General features: G+C 46.0%; 1 protein-coding gene across 1 annotated transcript in view; it reads left to right on the top strand.

Moving 5' to 3' along the window:
• Nucleotides 1-27,116, top strand: part of LOC134528635 (serine/threonine-protein kinase Nek8-like) — a 51,280-nt gene that overhangs the window by 13,503 nt on the left and 10,661 nt on the right. The window contains exons 9-15 of the mRNA XM_063362431.1: nt 1,105-1,286; nt 7,169-7,186; nt 8,969-9,093; nt 11,967-12,084; nt 12,153-12,280; nt 14,285-14,420; nt 16,452-16,632. Coding sequence (XP_063218501.1) covers nt 1,105-1,286; nt 7,169-7,186; nt 8,969-9,093; nt 11,967-12,084; nt 12,153-12,280; nt 14,285-14,420; nt 16,452-16,632 — 888 coding nt within the window. The remainder of the gene's footprint in view (nt 1-1,104; nt 1,287-7,168; nt 7,187-8,968; nt 9,094-11,966; nt 12,085-12,152; nt 12,281-14,284; nt 14,421-16,451; nt 16,633-27,116) is intronic.

Raw genomic sequence — 27,116 nt, 5'->3', positions numbered from 1 at the left:
CCACCTCCTGGTCCTCCTGTATTACCTGCCTCGCCTCTTGCGGGCTGTAGAGAAGCATCGGAAGATATCGGGGAAGGCGCCGGCAGTGCTGATAAAGTCTTAGGGCTCAGGACACAGCCAACTGTCTGGTCAGCTGAGCGAGGTATGGGGCTGAGGCGGTGACTATGCTGGGTTGGTGGACCTAGCCGCTGGTTATTGCCGAAACTCTAACACCTTCCCGATCAAACAACAGGGAGCAATCCCTCGCAGTTCTGTTTACTTTAAAAGCCCTGGAATGTTATAATCAAGAGAACTGGAATGTTACTCCCACCCTTCCCTATTAGGGCACACATGTGGGAGGGGAACGCGAGAACGCCGGCCGTAAGGTCGGAATAATCTGTAGAGAAACATGCTGTCACCGCAGTGGTATTTGTATAAAAATAACTTTCTTTACTAATGCAGGTTAGACAGGTATTGTTGATTATTGATTAAATAATTTAACGCATATGTCGATGTGTTCCTCTCTACTCAACCCCCTTATCACGAGTTGCAGATGGGACGCTACAATGACCTCGGCCAAGAAAGAAAACTTGCCCTGGGCTTACATTAGATTCATTAGTGGGCAGGTGACCCTCCAAGCCCGGCAGTTGTCTAGTGTAAGGCCTCCTGGCAGGCGGGTCCCGCACATGGGGTCCAGGACCTGGCTTGTGAAATCCTCCCCCCCCCCCCCTTTTCGGTTCCCTGGGGGGGGGGGGGCAGTTTCGCAGGGAGAACACTGCGGGCAGATATTTCTCTCCAACCAAAAGGGTGTTAACTAAAACATTTAAAAATATCAGACAGCTTTACCTTTGAGATAATGTTCTTAGGAACGAGATATTTCTCATCTGGATGAATATCTTCTAAGTTTACCTATGTTTCAAGGGTCTTGGAACAGCAGTTAAATTTATAATAATGGTCAAAAACAAAAATTTTAGAATGTAAATAGTGGCAGATTATTTGATTTTAACTACAATGCGCATTTGTTAAAATTTAATACAAGTAACTGGGCATACAGAAGTAATGGACCACACTGGCACGTGGCCAGGCAGCAGATGCAGACACGCGAGCGGATGGTGCGTGTGACAGGGGCAGTTCCAGCCCGTGAGCGGCGGCTACTCGGCCGGCCTCAGGCAGCTGGTGCACGACCTGCTGCAGCGAGAGCCCGTGTTCCGCCCCACGGCCGCCGAGCTGGCCGAGCGCCGCCTGCCCGCCCTGCTGCAGGCCCTGAAGGAGGGGCGCGAGCCCGAGGGCGCGCCCGCCCCCTCCAGGTACCTGCACTCCCTCCCTCGCTCCCTCCAGGTACCAGCACTCCCTCCCTCGCTCCCTCCAGGTACCAGCACTCTCTCCCTCGCTCCCTCCAGGTACCAGCACTCCCTCCCTCGCTCCCTCCGGGTACCTGCACTCCCTCCCTCGCTCCCTCCAGGTACCTGCACTCCCTCCCTCGCTCCCTCCAGGTACCAGCACTCCCTCACTCGCTCCCTCCAGGTACCTGCACTCCCTCCCTCGCCCCCTCCAGGTACCAGCACTCTCTCCCTCGCCCCCTCCGGGTACCAGCACTCTCTCCCTCGCTCCCTCCAGGTACCTGCACTCCCTCCCTCGCTCCCTCCGGGTACCTGCACTCCCTCCCTCGCTCCCTCCAGGTACCTGCACTCCCTCCCTCGCTCCCTCCAGGTACCAGCACTCCCTCCCTCGCTCCCTCCGGGTACCTGCACTCCCTCCCTCGCTCCCTCCAGGTACCTGCACTCCCTCCCTCGCCCCCTCCGGGTACCAGCACTCTCTCCCTCGCCCCCTCCGGGTACCTGCACTCCCTCCCTCGCCCCCTCCAGGTACCTGCACTCCCTCCCTCGCTCCCTCCAGGTACCAGCACTCCCTCACTCGCTCCCTCCAGGTACCTGCACTCCCTCCCTCGCCCCCTCCAGGTACCAGCACTCTCTCCCTCGCCCCCTCCAGGTACCAGCACTCCCTCCCTCGCTCCCTCCGGGTACCCAGCACTCCCTCCCTCGCCCCCTCCGGGTACCAGCACTCTCTCCCTCGCTCCCTCCAGGTACCAGCACTCCCTCCCTCGCTCCCTCCAGGTACCAGCACTCTCTCCCTCGCTCCCTCCAGGTACCAGCACTCCCTCCCTCGCTCCCTCCGGGTACCTGCACTCCCTCCCTCGCTCCCTCCAGGTACCTGCACTCCCTCCCTCGCTCCCTCAAGGTACCAGCACTCCCTCACTCGCTCCCTCCAGGTACCTGCACTCCCTCCCTCGCCCCCTCCAGGTACCAGCACTCTCTCCCTCGCTCCCTCCAGGTACCTGCACTCCCTCCCTCGCTCCCTCCAGGTACCAGCACTCCCTCCCTCGCTCCCTCCAGGTACCAGCACTCCCTCACTCGCTCCCTCCAGGTACCAGCACTCCCTCCCTCGCTCCCTCCAGGTACCAGCACTCCCTCCCTCGCTCCCTCCAGGTACCTGCACTCCCTCCCTCGCTCACTCCAGGTACCTGCACTCCCTCCCTCGCTCCCTCCAGGTACCAGCACTCCCTCCCTCGCTCCCTCCAGGTACCTGCACTCCCTCCCTCGCCCCCTCCAGGTACCTGCACTCCCTCCCTCGCTCCCTCCAGGTACCAGCACTCCCTCCCTCGCTCCCTCCAGGTACCAGCACTCCCTCCCTCGCTCCCTCCAGGTACCAGCACTCCCTCACTCGCTCCCTCCAGGTACCAGCACTCCCTCCCTCGCTCCCTCCAGGTACCAGCACTCCCTCCCTCGCTCCCTCCGGGTACCAGCACTCCCTCCCTCGCTCCCTCCAGGTACCAGCACTCCCTCCCTCGCTCCCTCCAGGTACCTGCACTCCCTCCCTCGCTCCCTCCAGGTACCAGCACTCCCTCCCTCGCTCCCTCCAGGTACCAGCACTCCCTCCCTCGCTCCCTCCAGGTACCTGCACTCCCTCCCTCGCCCCCTCCAGGTACCTGCACTCCCTCCCTCGCTCCCTCCAGGTACCAGCACTCCCTCCCTCGCTCCCTCCAGGTACCAGCACTCCCTCCCTCGCTCCCTCCAGGTACCAGCACTCCCTCACTCGCTCCCTCCAGGTACCAGCACTCCCTCCCTCGCTCCCTCCAGGTACCAGCACTCCCTCCCTCGCTCCCTCCAGGTACCAGCACTCTCTCCTTCGCTCCCTCAAGGTACCAGCACTCCCTCCCTCGCTCCCTCCAGGTACCAGCACTCTCTCCCTCGCTCCCTCCAGGTACCAGCACTCCCTCCCTCGCTCCCTCCAGGTACCTGCACTCCCAGCTCGCTCCCTCCAGGTACCCCTCCCTCGCTCCCTCCAGGTACCTGCACTCCCTCCCTCGCTCCCTCCAGGTACCTGCACTCCCTCCCTCGCCCCCTCCAGGTACCAGCACTCTCTCCCTCGCTCCCTCCAGGTACCTGCACTCCCTCCCTCGCTCCCTCCAGGTACCAGCACTCCCTCCCTCGCTCCCTCCAGGTACCAGCACTCTCTCCCTCGCTCCCTCCAGGTACCAGCACTCCCTCCCTCGCCCCCTCCAGGTACCAGCACTCCCTCCCTCGCTCCCTCCGGGTACCCAGCACTCCCTCCCTCGCCCCCTCCAGGTACCAGCACTCCCTCCCTCGCTCCCTCCAGGTACCTGCACTCCCTCCCTCGCCCCCTCCAGGTAGCTGCACTCCTTCCCTCGCCCCCTCCAGGTACCAGCACTCCCTCCCTCGCTCCCTCCAGGTACCAGCACTCCCTCCCTCGCTCCCTTCAGGTACCAGCACTCCCTCCCTCACTCCCACCAGGTACCCCTCCCTCGCTCCCTCCAGGTACCAGCACTCCCTCCCTCGCTCCCTCCAGGAACCAGCACTTCCTCCCTCGCTCGCTCCAGGGACCCCTCCCTCATTCCCCCCAGGTACCAGCACTCCCTCCCTCGCCCCCTCCAGGTACCAGCACTCCCTCCCTCGCTCCCTCCAGGTACCCAGCACTCCCTCCCTCGCCCCCTCCAGGTACCAGCACTCCCTCCCTCATTCCCTCCAGGTACCAGCACTCCCTCCCTCGCTCCCTCCAGGTACCTGCACTCCCTCCCTCGCTCCCTCCAGGTACCTGCACTCCCTCCCTCATTCCCTCCAGGTACCAGCACTCCCTCCCTCGCTCCCTCCAGGTACCTGCACTCCCTCCCTCGCCCCCTCCAGGTACCAGCACTCCCTCCCTCATTCCCTCCAGGTACCAGCACTCCCTCCCTCGCTCCCTCCAGGTACCAGCACTCCCTCCCTCGCTCCCTCCAGGTACCTGCACTCCCTCCCTCGCCCCCTCCAGGTACCTGCACTCCCTCCCTCGCCCCCTCCAGGTACCTGCACTCCCTCCCTTGCTCCCTTCAGGTACCAGCACTCCCTCCCTCACTCCCTCCAGGTACCCCTCCCTCGCTCCCTCCAGGTACCAGCACTCCCTCCCTCGCTCCCTTCAGGTACCAGCACTCCCTCCCTCATTCCCTCCAGGTACCAGCACTCCCTCCCTCATTCCCTCCAGGTACCTGCACTCCCTCCCTCGCCCCCTCCAGGTAGCTGCACTCCTTCCCTCGCCCCCTCCAGGTACCAGCACTCCCTCCCTCGCTCCCTCCAGGTACCAGCACTCCCTCCCTCGCTCCCTTCAGGTACCAGCACTCCCTCCCTCACTCCCTCCAGGTACCCCTCCCTCGGCACTTCCTCCCTCGCTCGCTCCAGGTACCCCTCCCTCGCTTCCTCCAGGTACCAGCACTCCCTCCCTCACTCCCTCCAGGTACCCCTCCCTCGCTCCCTCCAGGTACCAGCACTCCCTCCCTCGCTCCCTCCAGGTACCAGCACTCCCTCCCTCGCTCCCTCCAGGAACCAGCACTTCCTCCCTCGCTCGCTCCAGGTACCCCTCCCTCGCTCCCTCCAGGTACCAGCACTCCCTCCCTCACTCCCTCCAGGTACCCCTCCCTCATTCCCTCCAGGTACCAGCACTCCCTCCCTCGCTCCCTCCAGGTACCAGCACTCCCTCCCTCGCTCCCTTCAGGTACCAGCACTCCCTCCCTCACTCCCTCCAGGTACCAGCACTCCCTCCCTCACTCCCTCCAGGTACCCCTCCCTCATTCCCTCCAGGTACCAGCACTCCCTCCCTCGCTCCCTTCAGGTACCAGCACTCCCTCCCTCACTCCCTCCAGGTACCAGCACTCCCTCCCTCACTCCCTCCAGGTACCCCTCCCTCATTCCCTCCAGGTACCAGCACTCCCTCCCTCGCTCCCTTCAGGTACCAGCACTCTCTCCCTCACTCCCTCCAGGTACCCCTCCCTCATTCCCTCCAGGTACCAGCACTCCCTCCCTCGCTCCCTTCAGGTACCAGCACTCCCTCCCTCACTCCCTCCAGGTACCCCTCCCTCATTCCCTCCAGGTACCAGCACTCCCTCCCTCGCTCCCTCCAGGAACCAGCACTTCCTCCCTCGCTCGCTCCAGGTACCCCTCCCTCGCTCCCTCCAGGTACCAGCACTCCCTCCCTCACTCCCTCCAGGTACCCCTCCCTCATTCCCTCCAGGTACCAGCACTCCCTCCCTCGCTCCCTCCAGGTACCAGCACTCCCTCCCTCACTCCCTCCAGGTACCAGCACTCCCTCCCTCGCTCCCTCCAGGTACCAGCACTCCCTCCCTCGCTCCCTCCAGGAACCAGCACTTCCTCCCTCGCTCGCTCCAGGTACCCCTCCCTCGCTCCCTCCAGGTACCAGCACTCCCTCCCTCACTCCCTCCAGGTACCCCTCCCTCATTCCCTCCAGGTACCAGCACTCCCTCCCTCGCTCCCTCCAGGTACCAGCACTCCCTCCCTCGCTCCCTCCAGGTACCAGCACTCCCTCCCTCGCTCCCTTCAGGTACCAGCACTCCCTCCCTCACTCCCTCCAGGTACCCCTCAATCCCTGCATGCCTTCACTTTTTCCCCAGAATATACTCATTTTATTACGTCACAAAGGCACAGCGCCACACTTTCTGAAACCAGATTGAACATTTTCCTCCTTCAGTGTGTCAAAATGCTTGGAAATTTTTTTTAGCCACAGATGCGTCCTTTCTTCCACATCCTTTCTTCCATTCCTCTGAAATCTGGTGCCATAAAATCTTCATGGGCCTGAAGAAATCCACGTATAGTGGCTGCATTATGTGGGTGGAAATGTTAGGCAGAAAAAAATGAACCTGTTATTCTTTCCATTTCAGAGTTTTGTAACATTCACGGATAAAATATGGTGCCAAATTATCTCCTATGTGGAATTTAGGTCCTTCGGCATTCTTTAAGAAGGGAGTTGTAACTGATTCTACCTGATCATAGAAACAAAAACTTGATGCAGTTGTACCTTGAGTTATTCGGCCCTCCTTCCTTCCAACTATCACAGAGGTGCTGAGCCTTATTCGCCACATATAGAGGAAAAATCTTTCCGTTCCCTGTTTAACGCAAACATTACTGATGTTGATTCCTTTGAAGAACTGACAACCCTTTCTGTGTATTTGCAACCACATCGGAAGATTAATTTGCATTTACCTGGATCGTCGCAGAGGTTTGTCTCATCAACTTGATGATGTTACCAGAAGAAACAACCTTCAATTTATTTTCAATCTCTTCAAAGTATGAATTTACTACCTCTGGTGAAATTGATTCCAGTGAAATTTTCTTTTTATTCAGGCACATTCTAACAGTAAAAAACTCTTTGTGGCGCTTTAAAAATGAAGCTCCAAATTTAAGGCCTGGTGTGTTTTCTTTGAATTTATGCATTTACTTCATTCCGTCCAATAAACTCTTTTACTTGTAACCTAATAGTGAGTCGACACGATACCCCAACCGCTACACACACTAAGTCGATCCACAACACAGCTTATTCTTCTGGCGTCAATGTCATCAACCCCTTCTTTTTTTCAATGTACTTCCATTTTTCAGGTGTCTGAGTATCATAGTAACAGACAAGCGCTAGGTACTTCCTAATTTAAAATTATCGGAGTTGGAGTTTGGTAAATAACGTATTTTTTTAATTCTCCTTTTAGTAAGCGCTACTAAATGCTTTGGGTCAATAAATGGCTAACTATTGGCCGAATACTTGAATGTATATTTTTTATATTTTCTTTTACAGTGATGTAATTATGCTTCTAATTTTATTTTGGTTTTTTATTGTTTTTGTTTCGCTTTCACAGGAACAGCAAACCAGAAAGGTAAATTAATTAGCTTTTTTCCTGTTGTTATTAACAAATGTCACTATCTACTGTTTGATTTATGTATCACAAATGCTTTTGGATAGTGGTGCAGTGTTGTTTAAAAGGAATTATCAAAATTCAAAATTTATACAGAATAACAATTTCTGTGTAGCACAAGTTTTTATAGCCAAAGAATTCTCTGCATTCTCAACCATGTAGGTGCAAAATGTACTGTTTAGTATAAACCATTAAATAACCAATCATTTAGGTACATCAATTTCCAAAAAGCACATGTAGTTACATTAATTTTTTATGTCTCATCAAGTGTTTGTAAATTTTCATAAATTTAAATGCATTATGTATTAAACTGCTTCAATCACTTTTTAACATTATAAAATATGCAATAGTGTTTTAATTTTTTCAATTTCAAATAATGTTAAAGAATTTTGCAAATACTGTTTCCTGTAACAGCTTTGTGCAGATTTATTTGTAACATAACTCTACGTAATGCATTCTCAAGTTTATCATACTTTTTTATGTAAAAATTCATTATTCATAAGCATACCACACCACAAATTCGGGAGGGAAAAAAGAGCATTTTGAAGTATACGATTTCAACGAAGTTCGTGATGTCAATAGTTTAAAGCCTTATTTCAAAGGTTGTGCGTTCAGTGACGATCACCTACTTTCTTTATAATATTTTGGTTGAGTTTAAATAGGCTATATTTGGGTTCACTGAAGATAAACCAATGACATGTATTATACACAGAATATATTGTGCTGCAGTACACACAAGTTTTTAAGTTTCTCAGAGCAGGCAAACAGTGGAAAAATGATCCACTTAGACAGTGTTGAGAGTTTTGGTCGATTGCAACTCACTCGCAATCCTTCATGCATCCAACCAAGGTGGGGGAGTGTTGAGAAACTCAACACACACTCAGAGAGGACTGGATTCAATAATTGTCGAGTCAGTCATCTGGGTTTCGGCTTCCCAATTTAACCCCTAAACATCTCTCCAAGCGAATGTTGGGATGGTCTCTTACCCCGTGGGCCACGGACGATGCCCTCTTCCAATTTTCCTGTATTAAGTTGGTAATGTGTCTCCCTCCAGTGACCACGCTGCCATCGAGTATCAAGTCCCCAAATTAGATTTTGTCGTTCCTGAAAACTGTTGGGGGAGGGCTGAATTGTATCCCCTTGGAAAGGGTACGTACCTTTCATACTTTACGTGACGGTAATGTAGCTGGATAGAAACTGGAAAGGTACCCTTTCCGATTTCTTAAAAATGTTTCGGTTCTAATGCAAATATGCACTGGAAAGGTTTCCCCTCGGAAATATTAGGTTAAGTTAGGTTAGGTTAGAGGGGATAACTTTCACGATTTTAAAGGAGGATATAATATGCATTTTAAGAAATCGGAAAGGGTACCTTTCCTGTTTCTATCCAGCCAGGGGCGCAACAACAGGGGGGGGGGGGGCAAGTGTATTTTGCCCCCCCCCCCCAACCCCACCCACTGAAACCTTGAAGTGGGGGCAAACGAGGGCAAAAGAAAGTGCTGTGTAATCAATTTTTAGATAATAAAACTGCTTAAATAGCACATTTTCCACCTTGAAATACAAATTTTCCTGGGGGGAGGACCCCCGGACCCTCCGCTTCAATAGGGGGGATCGATGATTCTTTATAAAATAGGTATATTGCCCTGTTGCGCCCCTGTATCCAGCTACACCACCACCACCAGAAGTACGAAAGGCGCCCTCTCCAAGGGTGCCTGGTAACGGGAGCGGGGTGGCTCGTGCCCGCAGGTCGGTGCTGTACGACCTGAGGGTGTTCGAGTCGCACGTGGCGCTGACCCCGGTGCCGCTGCCCCCGCGCAGCAAGGTCACCGACGTGGCGGCCAGCAACACGCACGTGCTGGCGCTCACTGCAGGTGCGTGCGCGGCCCGCCTCCCGGGCCTGGCCATCAACTCCTGTCCCGGCCCGAACACGCCCGAACATTCACCTTCGGCCAACCTCGGCATTTGTTATATTAAAAGTGGTCGGTTAGGTTAGCTACATTAAAACACTATGGACGGTTAGTTAGGTTAGTATAGCTACATTAAAATAAACCGAGAAATATAAATAAACCCGAGGTTGGCCGAAGGTGAATATTCGGGCGTGTTCGGGCAGGGACAGAACTTGATGTACATCTTAGGCTTCCCGACGACCAGAGTCGACGTGTGATCTGCGGTCTGTGGACGGCGAACCCTAACCAGGGGGGGGGGGGGGGGAAGTACAGCAGATCAGAACTGGCAACGTCGCATACGCGTCTCCCAGCTTGCTTTGCGCGCTCGTTGAAGGCCTCGAGATCACAAGACCTACGACATTATAGTGGGTCCTGTATGACTCCGGGTACCAACTCGGAAAGCAAAGTCCGTGGAAGCTGGTATTGGTGCAGGAGTGGAAGGGTGTTATATATATATACTCCCCCCCCCCTCGGGGTTATGAAAAATTTACAAAATATCAGTGAGTATATTACTATATGAGAAGCCACGACGCCTACGACTACTACTGTAGACCAATTTCAGTGTGTATCAATAGTAATGAAGGATTTTTTAAATTAACGTGTTCAATTTTATGTGCATATTTTTTTTTTTTTAATTCAACCCTCCCTCCACCCTTCCCTCTTAAAAAAAATAACTGTATTCGCCACTGAATGGTTGGCATAGAACCCAGGACGCTCATAACCTGAGTGTGACGCATTAGCGGTCCCTGAACTGACGAGACCTCATTCGCAGTTGGTACGTTGTACACTTGACGTACTCTTCATTTCCTGGTCACGTATAACTCCCAATAAAAACTTAGTTTTTGCTGCTGGAAGAAACAGAGTACTCCTAGACATGGTTATAAGATGTACGTAGCACTTTGCGTGTTACATTCTAAAAACATTTAAGTAGCAGACTAAATGAATCACAGTAGTGACCATTTGTAGGTGTTTTTATTTTGATTAAAAATCAGAGTAGACAGCTAAAATAAAATAGAGTTTTATTGCTACAAAATACATGCAAAGGTATAGTAAACTGTGCATAATTTGATTTCGCTACTATGTGAAAACTATTAATGGTTTGCAGAGCAGTCTGCATATTTTGGATGTGACAGAAACGACAGCATCCAGTAATTGAGAAACATTTCTAAAGAAGATATGTGTTATGAAGCCGTCGCAGTTTGTTACAGTGACATGATAGCTGACACGGTCACGAGACACTGCACCGTGCTTGCAGACATGCTGGTGGTGACGTGACGCCGACGTGCTTGCAGACATGCTGGTGGTGACGTGATGCCGACGTGCTTGCAGACATGCCGGTGGTGACGCGGTGCTGACGTGCTTGCAGACATGCCGGTGGTGACGCGGTGCTGACGTGCTTGCAGACATGCCGGTGGTGACGCGGTGCCGACGTGCTTGCAGACATGCTGGTGGTGACGTGACGCCGACGTACTTGCAGACATGCTGGTGGTGACGTGGTGCCGACGTACTTGCAGACATGCTGGTGGTGACGTGATGCCGACGTGCTTGCAGACATGCTGGTGGTGACGTGGTGCTGACGTGCTTGCAGACATGCTGGTGGTGACGCGGTGCCGACGTGCTTGCAGACATGCCGGTGGTGACGCGGTGCCGACGTGCTTGCAGACATGCCGGTGGTGACGCGGTGCCGACGTGCTTGCAGACATGCCGGTGGTGACGCGGTGCCGACGTGCTTGCAGACATGCCGGTGGTGACGCGGTGCCGACGTGCTTGCAGACATGCTGGTGGTGACGTGATGCCGACGTGCTTGCAGACATGCTGGTGGTGACGCGGTGCCGACGTGCTTGCAGACATGCCGGTGGTGACGCGGTGCCGACGTGCTTGCAGACATGCCGGTGGTGACGCGGTGCCGACGTGCTTGCAGACATGCTGGTGGTGACGTGATGCCGACGTGCTTGCAGACATGCTGGTGGTGACGCGGTGCCGACGTGCTTGCAGACATGCTGGTGGTGACGTGATGCCGACGTGCTTGTAGACATGCTGGTGGTGACGTGGTGCCGACGTGCTTGCAGACATGCTGGTGGTGACGCGGTGCCGACGTGCTTGCAGACATGCTGGTGGTGACGTGGTGCCGACGTGCTTGCAGACATGCTGGTGGTGACGTGGTGCCGACGTGCTTGCAGACATGCTGGTGGTGACGTGGTGCCGACGTGCTTGCAGACATGCTGGTGGTGACGTGGTGCCGACGTGCTTGCAGACATGCTGGTGGTGACGTGGTGCCGACGTGCTTGCAGACATGCTGGTGGTGACGTGGTGCCGACGTGCTTGCAGACATGCTGGTGGTGACGTGGTGCCGACGTGCTTGCAGACATGCCGGTGGTGACGCGGTGCCGACGTGCTTGCAGACATGCTGGTGGTGACGTGATGCCGACGTGCTTGCAGACATGCTGGTGGTGACGCGGTGCCGACGTGCTTGCAGACATGCTGGTGGTGACGTGATGCCGACGTGCTTGTAGACATGCTGGTGGTGACGTGATGCCGACGTGCTTGCAGACATGCTGGTGGTGACGCGGTGCCGACGTGCTTGCAGACATGCCAGTGGTGACGTGGTGCCGACGTGCTTGCAGACATGCCAGTGGTGACGTGATGCCGACGTGCTTGCAGACATGCTGGTGGTGACGTGATGCCGACGTGCTTGCAGACATGCTGGTGGTGACGTGATGCCGACGTGCTTGCAGACATGCTGGTGGTGACGTGCTTGCAGTCACGCTGGTGGTGACGTGATGCCGACGTGCTTGCAGACATGCTGGTGTACTCGTGGGGCGAGGGCTCGCGCGGCCAGCTGGGCCACGGAGACACCGTGCAGCACACGGCACAGCCGCGCTGCGTGGACGCCCTCAAGGGCAAGAGCATCACCAGGTGAGGGCGCGGTGTCCGCCGAGGCCCTACACCCTCGAGCCGTCGAGCCTCACTGCTGCTGCCCGCAGGGTCGGCGCGGGAGACGGCTACAGCGCCTTCGTCAGCGACTCGGGCATGCTGATGACGTGCGGGGACGGCACCTTCGGCTGCCTGGGCCACGGCGACTGGAACAACGTGCTGCGCCCCAAGCTCGTGGGTGAGCGGGACCCCCACTCCCTCGTTCAGCACCGCCTTGTTGGGTTACAACTGGCCGTGTTCCAGAACCTGTCCAAACTTCATCCTAGTAAGGGAACAGATCGGCAGCCGTTTGTGCCGCAAATTTTGAAATTTTCGACAAAAAATTTATTTTTTCACCTAATTTCTCTAACATGAACTTTGTGATCCCATTGTTCATCCTGATCAAATCTTTCGTACGAGAGTCCTTCGACGTTTTCCTAGCGCCGCAACCGATAGCCTGCTGCGATTTCGCCCAGGCTAGTATTAGCCATCATTTTTGTTTTTCTTCCCGCCTCAGGCCACGAACGCGACCAGTAACAACGTTTTAGTAAACTTTGCCCTGCGCGAGGCTAGAAACCGGTTCCAACGCATTCTAGCGGCTGTTTGGCAACTATCGATACAATTGTTACGGGAAACCGTCGTACGAAAGTTTATTCTAATTTTTTCAAGTACTTGTTATGGCCATTACTTGTTATGTTTTTTTGTTATGACCATTAAAGGTTTACAAATTGTATTTCAGGATAGTTTCGCTAGCATTAAGTTTCATGTGGTATACCAACACAATTGGTATGTCCCCCGATGATCACAGAACTATCACTCGTAACTTACTATGTACATGATAATGGCGCCAGACGTTGGTCTATCATCTGGACAAAATCCACGAAAACTTTAGCTCTGCACATGCGCGGAAATTTGGCAACAATACTTCACGGATAAGACACCGAAATCAGTCACTAAAAATAAGGGACTGACAGTGTCCTATAATGCACTAGGAATACGGTTAGGATACAGGTGTAGCATATTTAACACCTAAACCTTTATTTTTGTGTTTTATAATATCGGTCCTAGAGCTAACAACTTGTTTAGAATTTTTTTATTGGATATATTATATGGGCACCCGATTTTACGACGGTTGACTAAATCTCATTAAGTAAACATATTATATTGCAAAAAACAAAACTCAAGACAGTAATAGGTATATCACCTAATTCAAAACGTCAAAACTTTCACTCCAGTCAGCAAGTAGGCATAGTTAATTACAAGATTATAAACAGCAGCTCGGAGTTATTAAGTGCATGATGGGAGCCAAAAAGCTTAGTGTAAACACTAAAGTAAACATAAATATCGAAGGGTTCGGAAATTAGCCAAGCCTGCATTGTTGCTGCACTAGTTTATATATATATATATATATATATATATATATATATATATATATTCATAACTGAAGCTTTGTGTAAGAAACGTGCTTATTTTTAGGTTTGTGTATATAATAATTTTTTTGACGAGGTTTCTTAACTTCTTGAAGTAGTTTGGCTTCTGGGTTTTAGCCGCGTCCTGGGCGAATATTTCACCGACGTTTCGGTCGACATTGCAGTCGCCATCATCAGGGAGCAGTTACCTACGGTGGGTAACTTCGCGTCCTAGGCGGATAATTCACCGACGTTTCGGTCGACATCGCATTCACCATCATCAGGGAGCAGTTACCTACAGTAAGTAAACTGCTCCTTGATGCAATGTCGACCGAAACGTCGGTGAATTATTTGTCTAGGACGCGGCTGCAACCCAGAGGCCAAGCATCTTCAGACAATGGCCGTGAAAGCCTGCGGACAATTTTCTTAACTACTTGTCGGCTATAAGGTCAGTGAGAACAAAAGTCAGGGATACTCAATGGCGGTTCCAGGAAGACCTCTCGGGCAGGGCTCTCACACACAGGAGGATGCAGTTAATAATCACGACATTTTCTTTAGGATATTCACAACATATATGGTCTGAAACACTGAAATGTAGTATTTACGTACCCATTTTGATTGAAAGAAGAGTTTAGCACATTAACGAGAGTATTTAAGTTAGCATTAATATTCGCTACAAAGAAATAAGAAGTAAGATTTGGGCCCTTCCCCCGGAGCCGTGCTCGGGGATACTAGGGAAGGCGTGGTCATGAGTACTGCCTGAGCGTGAGCGCGGCCCGCGACGTGTGCGGCAGAGAGCCTGCTGAGCGTGGACGTGGCGGCCATGAGCTGCGGCAGCCACCACGTGGCGGTGGTGAGCGTGGACGGCGAGCTGTTCGCCTGGGGCCGCGGCGACGGCGGCCGCCTGGGGCTGGGCCACCAGGACGACTGGTGCGTCTCTCCCTCTGCAGCAGCCACCACGTCGCTTTGTGTCGCGCTCACCGCCACACAGTCGCGGCTTCCTCAGCACTAGAGCTATCAGAGTGTAACCGCCCTGTCGCTTTACTCAAGCAAACACCGCGGTCAACAATCCGTCCGCACACTCTCGCCCCAAGGAGGGTCAAACTTCGCGCGGGTGGCACGATCCCACCGCACGCGACAGTACAAAATATAGTTCCCCTTTCCATTCCACAAGTGTGAGATGCTTTAAAACCAAACAAGGTTAGAGCATGATTCAAATTCTTTAATTCTCTCATTGCTGTTACTGGGTAGCAATGATTATTTTCTAATTAAACACTGAAATGAATACTTCTTCAAAGAAAATAAACTCACGTAGGCAACAGCTAACTAAACAATGAAGAAAGTTACAGGAACTGGTAACAAGAGCGCATCTTCCTATGTTATGTGCAATTTTTTATATTTATATTTTTTTTTGCGAATCGTATCAACCTTTAAAATCGACTATAAAATTATTAAAAAATATTGGAATTTTTTTTAGATTAAGTTAGTATTTAAACATTCAGTGAAAATGTTAAACATTAATTTAAAAAGTTTTTTGCCACATTTCATAAGAGTCCTAGAAAAAAAATTATACAATTTACAATTAAAATTAAGCTAGAAATATGTATGTATAGAGGTGTAAAATGAAAAACAAATCTGGCAATGCATTTTCTTTTGACAAGGGAAAAATTTTAGTTCTAATTATTTTTAATCTGATTACACAGTTCTTAAAAAAAACTTACAGTATTCAGAACAATTGTCAACAATTGTAACAATTCGCTCGCGTTATGTCCTTAAGTATCAAAGATCATTGCAAAGAAAATTAAATAATATGGTAATTGTTTTTTATTGCGTAACTGGAATCATCAGTATTTAAAAATTCTAACATACGATTTAGCTTAAAAAAAATGAAAACATGCTTTATTGAAATATGTTTCACTATTACAAAAAAAAAATTAATCCTAACATTTTAAAAAGTTCAAAGTGTTAACGTAGAATAAAAAAATTAATAAATTAATATTCTGCCCCAATTGTGTGATCCGAAGCCTCGTTCCATTACATAGTCGAGGAGCATCTAGATTTCGTACAAGCGTAACTTGTAGGCCTGCATTTAGTTTCATTTGAAGTTTATGTGAGGTTACACCCGAAAGTTCAAGTGAATTAAAAAACTCCGAAGGATATGAAGTGCTTTGTTCTGTATCCATGATTGTATATATTGACAAATAATCAATTTCCCCTTGCACCTCTTTTAAAATATAAGTGTAGATTTTATTAACGATATAAATTTTTTATTGTGTACAACCACCGATCACTATTCAAATTTTTCTGCAAGACCGGGAAAACTTGAGTAATTAAGATCCACTTCATTTTCACGAAATTACAAAATTCCCTTGAAAGTAAAATATAACCTTCAGCATCAATGTCCAAACAACAATCACCGAAGAAAATAGACACCTAACCTCAAAAATTTAATAAGTTTAAGTATTTATTGGCAGTGACTGAAAATTAAAATCGAATAGTAAATTGACCACCGGTATTATATTATTAAATTAGCGAATTATTTAATTTAATTACTGAAACACCAGATGGCGTTAACTGTCATTCTAATTACTCAAACTCGCAGTCAGACGATCATACATACAAATATCAATTTTTTTGCCCTTCGGAAAAAAAATATATAGTTTTTTTTTAATAAAAAGGATCCTATGTTACTTCTAATACCTCCAAGAAAATTTGTACAAAGTTTCATGATGATCGGTTAAGTAGTTTTAGCGTGAAAGCATAACAAACAAACTTACATTCACATTTATCATATTAGTAGGGATGTTGTATGAAATAAATTAAAATTTCTTACTAAATCTTCTTGGCTTACTGCTTACACTCTAATTTAATATTTTTTGAATGAATCACACTTCCTGTATCTGACAGTAACAAAGAGTGTTATGGAATGGTACAAGGGCGGGGTGGTGGTGATGTGCGCAGCTGCGCGCCCGCCCCCGTGGGCCTGCCCGGAGACCACGTGGTGCGCACGGTGCACTGCGGCGCGGATGCCACGGCCGTCGTCACCACGGAGGGCGCGCTGCTGGCGTGCGGCCGCAACTCCTGCAACAAGCTGGGGCTGCACCGCGCGCCGCGCCTCTTCCCCCTCTGCCCGAGCAAGCAGGTCGTTTTTTTTTTCCTAACCTAAGTTAAAACTAAGTGTGTAAGGGAGGGGTCTAGGTAGGGAAGACTCTAAGTGCGTCTCAGGGCAAGCCCTATACCTATACGCTCTAAACATGCGGGTTTTTAACCATGCAGAAAAGGTCACGTGCATCATGTGCTAGGAGGGGATTGGCCAGCCATGGCAGACGTTTTCGCCATGACTAACTCCCCTCACTCTTAATTCTAGACTAAAACTAGATAAGTTGGGCCCAGGTAAAACCTCCATAGACAGAGGGAAAACCCTGGGCACATACATGCGGGATGCAAAGGTCATGCATTATTACAAGCAGGTGGATTACAGGAATAGAAGGATGGTCGTGGAAGAAGAGTGGGGCGTGGTAGAAGTTCTACTATGCAAGGGGTGGGGCACTTGGACTTTTAGTCCGCATTGGTTTGGTCAGGTCTGGTCTTTTTGGGGGCGGCTTATGCCGTTTCCCGTCGTGCTGCCAGTTAGCACTCATTGTGGCTGTGTAATATGATCGTGTAAGTGGGGCGGTCGCGAACTGTGGCGTCGGACTAGACTCCAGAGTGGTGACATAGCTTCAGGTCGACCTGTCGCCAGTAAAAGGCTGTCGGTCAGTTAGAGAAATTGCCACCATCTGTCATTGAAAAGTCCTAGCTGCAGTACTACGCTGTGTGAGCTGCGGTCGCGAGCAGGACATCGAGCCAGACTCCAGAATGATGACATAGCTTCAGGTCGACCTGTTGCCAGCAAAAGGCAGTCGGTCAGTTAGAGAAATTGCCACCTTCTGTCATTGAAAGACTCTAGCCTAGCATCTACGCTGTTAATCTTCGAAGGATAATTTATTTATTCCATTAGGGCCCCGCTGGGCCAAAGCACGACTATTTGATTCGCCTGATAGTTTGTGTTGTGCAGTGTGTAGTGGGATTATGTGTGCTTATATATAATTGGGGCCTAATATTAACTTAACTTAATATTAACTTAATGTACGTGAGCTGCCAGCTTGTGTGCGTACGCTCCGCGCGCGTGTTCTCGCGCTCGGAGCAGGGGGAGGGGGCGCGCTGATTGGTCCGCGGGCTGCCGGCCAATCAGAGAGCAGTTCCGCCACGTCCGCGTCTACGGCGGGCGGTGTGACAGGATAGATTTTGGGCGTTTATATTTCTCATTAATGTCTGGATCATAATTTCCTAATGTAGAAATATGTGGGTTTAAACTATTTGCGCATTTATCGTAAAAATTTTGTGTAGTTCTGATGTAGAAGTCTTGTAAGGTTTCCGACTTCGTTTCACGATGCAAGGCTGCTACAGCACAATACACTGGGGCGTCTGTAACTGCCCGGATACATTTGTTTTGTACTCGTTGTAGCTTTATTAAGTGCGATTTCGCAGCAGTTGCCCATACTGGGGCTGCATACGTAATTATGGGGCGAATGAGTGCTTTGTAGAGCAGCAGACCATTTTTTACTGTGCCTCCACATCGCCTACTCATGACTGGATATAGTGAGCTCATTCTAGCATGGGCTTGAGCCCGCTTGGCGTCAATATGATGGCGCCAGAGCAGTTTCCTGTCCATGTGTACGCCTAGGTATTTTACTACGTCCTTGTGAGGGATTTGTTCGTTGAACAAATGTATTGGTGGCCTGCGTTCTACATGCGGAAGGTTTTTGCGGGTAAACACAATAGTCTCTGACTTAGCTGTGTTTACTTTTATTCGCCAGGATGTGCACCATTGCTGGTACACAGCTAATGCATCCTGGAGTCTGGCCGTGGCCAGCTGGAGGTTATGTGATCTACTGTAAAGTATAGTATCATCTGCATAGCAACCTATCTTTACTAGGCGGTGTTCAGGGCGTGGTAAGTCGTATGTATATATGTTGAATAGGACAGGGCCAAGAATGCTGCCTTGTGGTACGCCAGCTCTTATTTGTTTAATATCGGACAGAGCTCCTTCAGTTGACACTCTGAAGGTTCTGTCTGCGAGGTAGGACGCAACTAGCTTAATATAGCAGTCGGGGAAATTAGTTTGAAATAATTGACCTGCACCGCGCCCCGCGCCTCCTCCCCCTCTGCCCGGGCAAGCAGGTCAGGACCTGCACCGCGCGCCGCGCCTCTTCCCCCTCTGCCCGGGCAAGCAGGTCAGGACCTGCACCGCGCGCCGCGCCTCTTCCCCCTCTGCCCGGGCAAGCAGGTCAGGACCTGCACCGCGCGCCGCGCCTCCTCCCCCTCTGCCCGGGCAAGCAGGTCAGGACCTGCACCGCGCGCCGCGCCTCTTCCCCCTCTGCCCGGGCAAGCAGGTCAGGACCTGCACCGCGCGCCGCGCCTCTTCCCCCTCTGCCCGGGCAAGCAGGTCAGGACCTGCACGCGAGCCAGCCCTTCTTCCGCCTTCAGACACTACTAGGGACACTTGCGAACTAAATATTACATGTAGACTAAAAATAAATACATATCTAATATTTCAAAAACATATTCAAATTAATTACTTAAAAAAAAATTGGTTGTCTGTAAAGTCGGTTTACGGACGATAGTTTAACGTGACGTCATAACAGAACATTGGTGAAATGATTGCATACTTTTATGAATAAAATTGAATTTTTTTTTATTTTAATAATTAAATAATAAATACTTGAAATCATACTATTAATCAGATTTTTTTGAAATGCAAGAATAATTAACCTTAATTGACGAAATTGCTGTTGTAATAAGCAATGAAAACCACATTAACTTTTCGTTTAAATATAATTATGAACAAGTTTTCATATAAATAAATCGTAATCAAATATCTAACATAACCAATTATTACTGCACTCGCCGACAGATACGATTTTTTTTAATGATAAAAGAATAAATACTTGAAATTATACTAGTAATCAGATTTTTTAAAATGCACTGTCAATGGTAAAGATATTTGAAAATAAATGTTGGATATTAAAAGAGTGTGTTTAGTTCAAATATGTGTGTGCTTACAGGCATGAAATTATTGTATAAACATTTTATTTAATTTTTTTGTTTTAAAGCAACTAAAAGTTAACTTTTTATATTGCATTTGGCTTTCTTTTGTTTTACTGTTCTTAACATGCGCAGCTAATACTGGAAAGCTATTCAAACAACTGTTTGGAAATAACTAAATATTGGAGGAACTGGGGCAACACGAAGCATAAATGGTAACACTATTTTGTAGTGATACAATTATTTTCATATAAATGTACAAATTAACAAATCATTAAGTTTACATGAATATTTCTGTTCCATTAACAAAGAAAATTTACGGTGCACAACGGCAAACAGATTAACTCAACGATGAAACTTAACAGATAAAAATTGAAAATTGGTAGGATGCTTCCTTGCTGAAGGTCATGGCTAATTCCTTTCACATTGTTGCTCTACTGTGGCGTTGTGTTTGGCCGTCTACATTGATCTCGCTATTAATCTGTTCACGGACAAGCAAGCATTTCATAATAAAAAGAAATATAAAATCGGAAATAGGCTATTTATTCCTCTAGTAAACATACATAAAAATGATTTATATGCTATCATAAATAAATATACTGAAATGTTTTCACTTAACCAGCTCATTCGAGTATTTCTAAATGATTTCGTAGTCATTGACGCAGTTAAAATATAGGCCTAATTTTAAAACTACTTAATCAATAAAACTTAAACAGCAAACGTGAATCGTTCTCAAGTAAAGTATAACAAATATTCCGTTCTCAGGTTGGTAATGTTGTGATTGTTTTGATCTATTTTTAATGGCAATTGTTTTCTTTAGATTTATATGTTAAAATACTCTTCTAGTGGTTTTCTCAGCACATGCTAAAAACATGATGCTGGAATAACACTATCCTGTGACAGCCCCGACACGACAAAAACTACACCACAGCCATTCATAATTAAGGTCGTAGTGACGTCAGCCCACGAAAATTGAACCCCAACAGCCCATAAGAAAAAATAATGTGGGTATTAATAATGATGTAGTAACGTAAACATATTTTTCTCTAAAATCATTCATGCTTAAGTTAATTTTATCGGTCTTTTGATAGACATGACGTAAAATAAAATAAATTTAACTGTCACCTCAGTACTATAGATGGCTACACACCTGATGGTGACAATCAGTCGTAGCATTTTAAACGTATGATATAAATCATGCAATATTACTTAAAAAAAATTGGTTGTCTGCAAAGTCGGTTTACGGACGATAGTTTAACGTGACGTCATAACAGAACATTGGTGAAATGATTGCATACTTTTATGAATAAAATTGAATTTTTTTTATTTTAATAATTAAATAATAAATACTTGAAATCATACTATTAATCAGATTTTTTTGAAATGCAAGAATAATTAACCTTAATTGACGAAATTGCTGTTGTAATAAGCAATGAAAACCACATTAACTTTTCGTTTAAATATAATTATGAACAAGTTTTCATATAAATAAATCGTAATCAAATATCTAACATAACCAATTATTACTTCACTCGCCGACAGATACGATTTTTTTTAATGATAAAAGAATAAATACTTGAAATTATACTAGTAATCAGATTTTTTAAAATGCAAGAATAATTAATCTTTATTGCCGAAATTGCTGTTGTAATAAGCAATGAAAACCACATTAACTTTTCACTTCACTTTATAAACAGTCGACGAAACAATTCACGTGTCGTCGATAGATAGCGTGATTCGTTCAGTTCGCGTCCGTCACCATAGATTAGTAGCACCGTAAGGGAATAATATTATTTTGTTTTTATAATACGATTTAATAACAAATACGCATCCCAAATACACCAAACTTATTTATAATGTGTTACAATATTTTTTAAAACATTGTGCAAAGATACCGGGAGTAATTTGAATTATTATGTGTAACTGTAAAACACCATTTTTCGTTAAAAACGTATTTAAATATTCAACATTACTTTTGAATAACCGTAATGATTGTCCTGAAAATCGGTGGACGATCGTTAAATTACATAATATAAATAATTCAAACGACGAAAACATGATTGAAAAGTCAAATTGATGGTTGTTCCAAATCGAGTGGAAGAGAGATGCCACGCATGCGTACAATGAGCATAACAGGACACATCCGTAGTGGGACAATATGCGTTACGGGACACTTTTTCGTGCGTGCAGCCGGCGTTCATCGATTTAGTAGACGTTGTCACGTCAAAAAAAATAGAATAATGTTCGCAGGCTTTCACGGCCATTGTCTGAAATAGCTTGATTTCTGGGTTGTAGCCGTGTCCTTGGCGAATAATTAACCGACGTTTCGGTCGACATTGATGTCGCCATCTTCAGGGAGCAGTTACCTACTGTAGGTAACTGCTCCCTGCCAAGGACACGGCTGCAACCCTGAAGCCAAGTTACTTCAACAATAAATAGAGTTGGCCTGAATTCCAGCAAGAATTGTGTGTTATCACTAGGAGAATGTTTCGCGAAAAAAAAAATTCTGGAACGTCCCATTAGACTGCAAAAATCGGTATTTCCGTATCCGCTGTTTCCTTCCCCGTGAATTTGTGGCCTTCTGCAAGGTAGGCCATTTGCCGTAATTTTTTGATCGGGTAAATCCGAACGCGTTTGCTACCGCAATGAATTGTTGTGATTTGCATGCTGACATTAGACATGGACCTGAAAGACACTCGACCGAATACTAAAAACAGACGAAGCTACAGTGTTTTAACTCTCAGCTGGGGGGGGGGGGGGGAGCTAAAGACTGTCATACTGGAAAACGTGAATAATTCTGGAAATAATTCCGCCTGGCCTCTTCGAAAAAAACCGGAAAACTGTTGGAAAGTATTTATATCTGGATTTTATGCTGGTACACATACATATATAAAATACGTGTGTGTGTTAAAGACGATCTTCCTGATTGAAAACTATGTGGTTTTTCAGAAATAATATTTTTAGGAATAAAAATCATGTGCCTATAAATATTTTTTTTTATTTCGTCGGAAACTTCTAAAATACTACATAACAAAGGTATTAGTCAATAGTTTGACACTAAAATTAAACTGACAATAATACTTCAAGAAAATATTATCCGATAAATGGTTGAAAACACGACAACGGTATACAACCACTCACTAACGGATACATAATTAATTCAAATATGTTATGTTCAAAGGCAAATTTTTTTAAATGTTTGTTGGAACTTTATTTATAACATGATGGAATGATAATGCTACAGTTACTAAAAACCAAAACGGTACAAAACTAAAAATTTTTTTTTTTTTTTTGCAAAACTCCGTTCCCCCGGAGAAACCCCCGGAATGGCCACCGCATGGGGAGCCCAAGAAAAGAAACGGGCTCCCCATTTGGAAGCCACCTGGAAGGTTTTTTTCTGTTCCACCCACCGTTTCTTTGGTAGCCTGACTTGTTACAAGGGATTGTATTCCTACCAGAGAAAATGTCACCATTTTGTCTGGGCAATCCGCCTTGGAGGAGCCGGGGCGCGAACCCGGGTCCTACAAGTCACAAGGCAGGCGCTCTACCCCAGAACCAGAGTGGTAGAGCGGATACCTGCAGTCTTCTTAACACTGGCATGATGTTATTCCACGAGTTTACTGTAGTTTCGTGTGTTAATAACACGTGCAGTAACATCTATCCTCGGTAACGAAAAAAATTATGTATTCTTATGTTCTTCGTTCAGCATGAATTGTGTAATTTCATAACATAATTTGTATAACTAGTCTGGCAAATTTTTAGTTGATTTCCTGGAAACAATCTTACAGTCTCGCTGAACAATAAATATACAGAAATATAAACTAGTAAAAACATATGTAAGAGCTTGCACTGTCAATGGTAAAGATATTTGAAAATAAATGTTGGATATTAAAAGAGTGTGTTTAGTTCAAATATGTGTGTGCTTACAGGCATGAAATTATTGTATAAACATTTTATTTTATTTTATTGTTTTAAAGCAACTAAAAGTTAACTTTTTTATATTACATTTGGCTTTCTTTTGTTTTACTGTTCTTAACATGCGCAGCTAATACTGGAAAGCTATTCAAACAACTGTTTGGAAATAACTAAATATTGGAGGAACTGGGGCAACACGAAGCATAAATGGTAACACTATTTTGTAGTGATACAATTATTTTCATATAAATGTACAAATTAACAAATCATTAAGTTTACATGAATATTTCTGTTCCATTAACAAAGAAAATTTACGGTGCACAACGGCAAACAGATTAACTCAACGATGAAACTTAACAGATAAAAATTGAAAATTGGTAGGATGCTTCCTTGCTGAAGGTCATGGCTAATTCCTTTCACATTGTTGCTCTACTGTGGCGTTGTGTTTGGCCGTCTACATTGATCTCGCTATTAATCTGTTCACGGACAAGCAAGCATTTCATAATAAAAAGAAATATAAAATCGGAAATAGGCTATTTATTCCTCTAGTAAACATACATAAAAATGATTTATATGCTATCATAAATAAATATACTGAAATGTTTTCACTTAACCAGCTCATTCGAGTATTTCTAAATGATTTCGTAGTCATTGACGCAGTTAAAATATAGGCCTAATTTTAAAACTACTTAATCAATAAAACTTAAACAGCAAACGTGAATCGTTCTCAAGTAAAGTATAACAAATATTCCGTTCTCAGGTTGGTAATGTTGTGATTGTTTTGATCTATTTTTAATGGCAATTGTTTTCTTTAGATTTATATGTTAAAATACTCTTCTAGTGGTTTTCTCAGCACATGCTAAAAACATGATGCTGGAATAACACTATCCTGTGACAGCCCCGACACGACAAAAACTACACCACAGCCATTCATAATTAAGGTCGTAGTGACGTCAGCCCACGAAAATTGAACCCCAACAGCCCATAAGAAAAAATAATGTGGGTATTAATAATGATGTAGTAACGTAAACATATTTTTCTCTAAAATCATTCATGCTTAAGTTAATTTTATCGGTCTGTTGATAGACATGACGTAAAATAAAATAAATTTAACTGTCACCTCAGTACTATAGATGGCTACACACCTGATGGTGACAATCAGTCGTAGCATTTTAAACGTATGATATAAATCATGCAATATATTATTTACTTAACCGTCGTTCAGGGAATTGTGATTTTCGGTCACTATATTGCATTTCATTTCAACTAGTGACCTGGAGTTAACACATGAATTAGAATCACAAGACTTTGTATGCTGCTTATTTCTACAAATTCTTTCTAAGATAGATAACATACATTATTTACTCATGTCGTTCAAGTATTAGTGTTGTATGGTTGCGTTTTAACTTATGGTAGTTTTCCATCATGGCACTTTTCCATCGTCCCCAGGCGGAATTCGGTCATTATGGTAGCTTTCCAATATAGCAGTCTTCCTTCGCTCCCTGTCAAAACAGGAGGAATAGTGCCATAATGGAAAGCTACCATATTTATTTAAAGATCATGTTTATAAGTATACAGTGCTGCTTCCTATAACCCATTATTGGAAACATTTATTTCTACTAGTGCGCGATCTGTTGATTTGACTTATGAACTAACTACATATTATCACGACCAGAAGTGCTATCTGTAGCCTTTTAAGATAACCTAGGAAACAGCTAGGGGGTTAACAGCGCTACCTAGCAACGTACTCTATACGCTACTTCGAGAGCAAAGCAGTTGTATTCATTCCATGGAGTGTATAGATAAATTTGGCAGAGTTCCGTCTTGTTATGGCATTTTCTGTTATGGTACTTTTCTGCCTTTTTCGAAGAGGCCAGGAGGAATTCTGTTATTATGGTTGTTTTCCATTATGGCAGTCTTCCATCGCCCCCTCTAAACCTATTCCGCGAACAATACATGCCCCTAGTTATCACCCATTCAGAGCTACTGTTTGTAAGGTCATCTTTCAGGTGCAAACACTATGAAGTATAATCAGATTTTAATTTGAGAAATGATAGGAGTATAGTATTTAATGATTCCTCCTGCGGCATGGTGCAGGTTGCTGTGCCCGTGCTGGGGTCCACCATCTTGGATTGTTATGTCATGGCGGCCATCTTGAAAGATGACGACACCATTGCACTTTTCGTTTCAGCCTTTTCGTTACAATCTTTTCGATTCTAGATCGTTGCACTTTCCGTTACAGCCGCAATATTGGATGTGTATGACATCACCATTGCACTTGTCTTTGTAGCCGCCATATTGAAATTTCACAAATATGAAGCTAGAAATTTGGGAAAAAAAAATTAAAATTTATGAAAACATTTATTGAATAAAATTTTAGTAAAAATCATTCCACCATTTTGAAAATTGTCCATGATATTAAAAATCCAAATTTTTTAGCTAGAAAATCTGGAAAAATTTTGAAATTCATAAAAAATTAATTGAATTAAATTTTTATTTTAAAAACATACATGTGTGATGGAGTCCTTGGTTTGAACCTGGTGAGGTCATTTGTTTAAAAATGGCGACAGATCCTTCCTCCACGGAAGCCACCATCTGACTGACCTCCCACCTCTAATGCCTAGGCAGATGATACGTCAGTCAGTATTAAGTTATGGTTGCCACATTATTTGCGTCTGCTGGAGGCCGCCATCTTGGATCCGATATATTGTTTTCGTCTGCTAAAGGGCACTGGCATCATATTAGTTTAATTTTTACCTGCTAGAGTGCAGTAATTATTTATTGCCAAGGCACCCGCCATCTTGAAATTATGTAATTTTTATGTTAGAAATTCGAGAAAATTTTCAAAATTCATCAAAAAATCACTCATTAATCTACTGCTTGTTTTGGTCGATTTCCATCCTTGGTTTGAGCCTTCATTGATGCAAAAAAAAAGTAAATTTAATTAAAATTACCAAAAAAGGACAGGTTCGAAGAATAAAACAACAAAATTACAAATAAAAAATGTATTACCTATTTATAATCTACCACTAGAACAATAAAAAGAAAATTACCGGCATTTCTCGATTTCTATAGTCTTCTTAGAGTACGAAGCAAGTCCTTTACATGTACTGACATATATTTTCAGGGCAGTTCCACAAGACAGTTGATTTCCATATATTTCACACAGCACAGAGTTCTCAGTTTCTTTAAAAGGACAGTAATATGTTTTATGATGTCTTGCATGTTTCATGATGTCTTGCCGCAGAATATAGTTAGATTCTGATGAATTGATTACTAGTCTGTCACAATTCCTGATGTGCCTTTTGGACAGATTTCAAAGAAATACTACCTATTGTAGCCGTTACCGTGGTGCGACTTCTGGAAAATTTTTATATCGTTTTTCGTTCATGGTCCATAGACCCCAAAACCATCGTCAACTCAAAAAATATAATTATCACAATTTTGTGGGCACGATAACTTTTGCAATTTTTCTCAAATCACTTCCAAACTGATACATAAAATCTAGTAGTGGAAAATCTCGGTCAAGTTAGTTAATGGACAATATCCGACCAAAGGGGTAAAAATTAGGAAGGTTTTAAAAATAAAAACATAAAAATCGTAAAAAAAACTTCCGTAATATGG

The sequence above is a fragment of the Bacillus rossius genome, chromosome 1 (genome assembly GCF_032445375.1).
Source record: "Bacillus rossius redtenbacheri isolate Brsri chromosome 1, Brsri_v3, whole genome shotgun sequence".
Classification (NCBI taxonomy): Eukaryota; Metazoa; Arthropoda; class Insecta; order Phasmatodea; family Bacillidae; genus Bacillus; species Bacillus rossius.
Note: the sequence above shows the minus strand (reverse complement) of the source record. Positions and strands in the feature narration are given on the sequence as shown.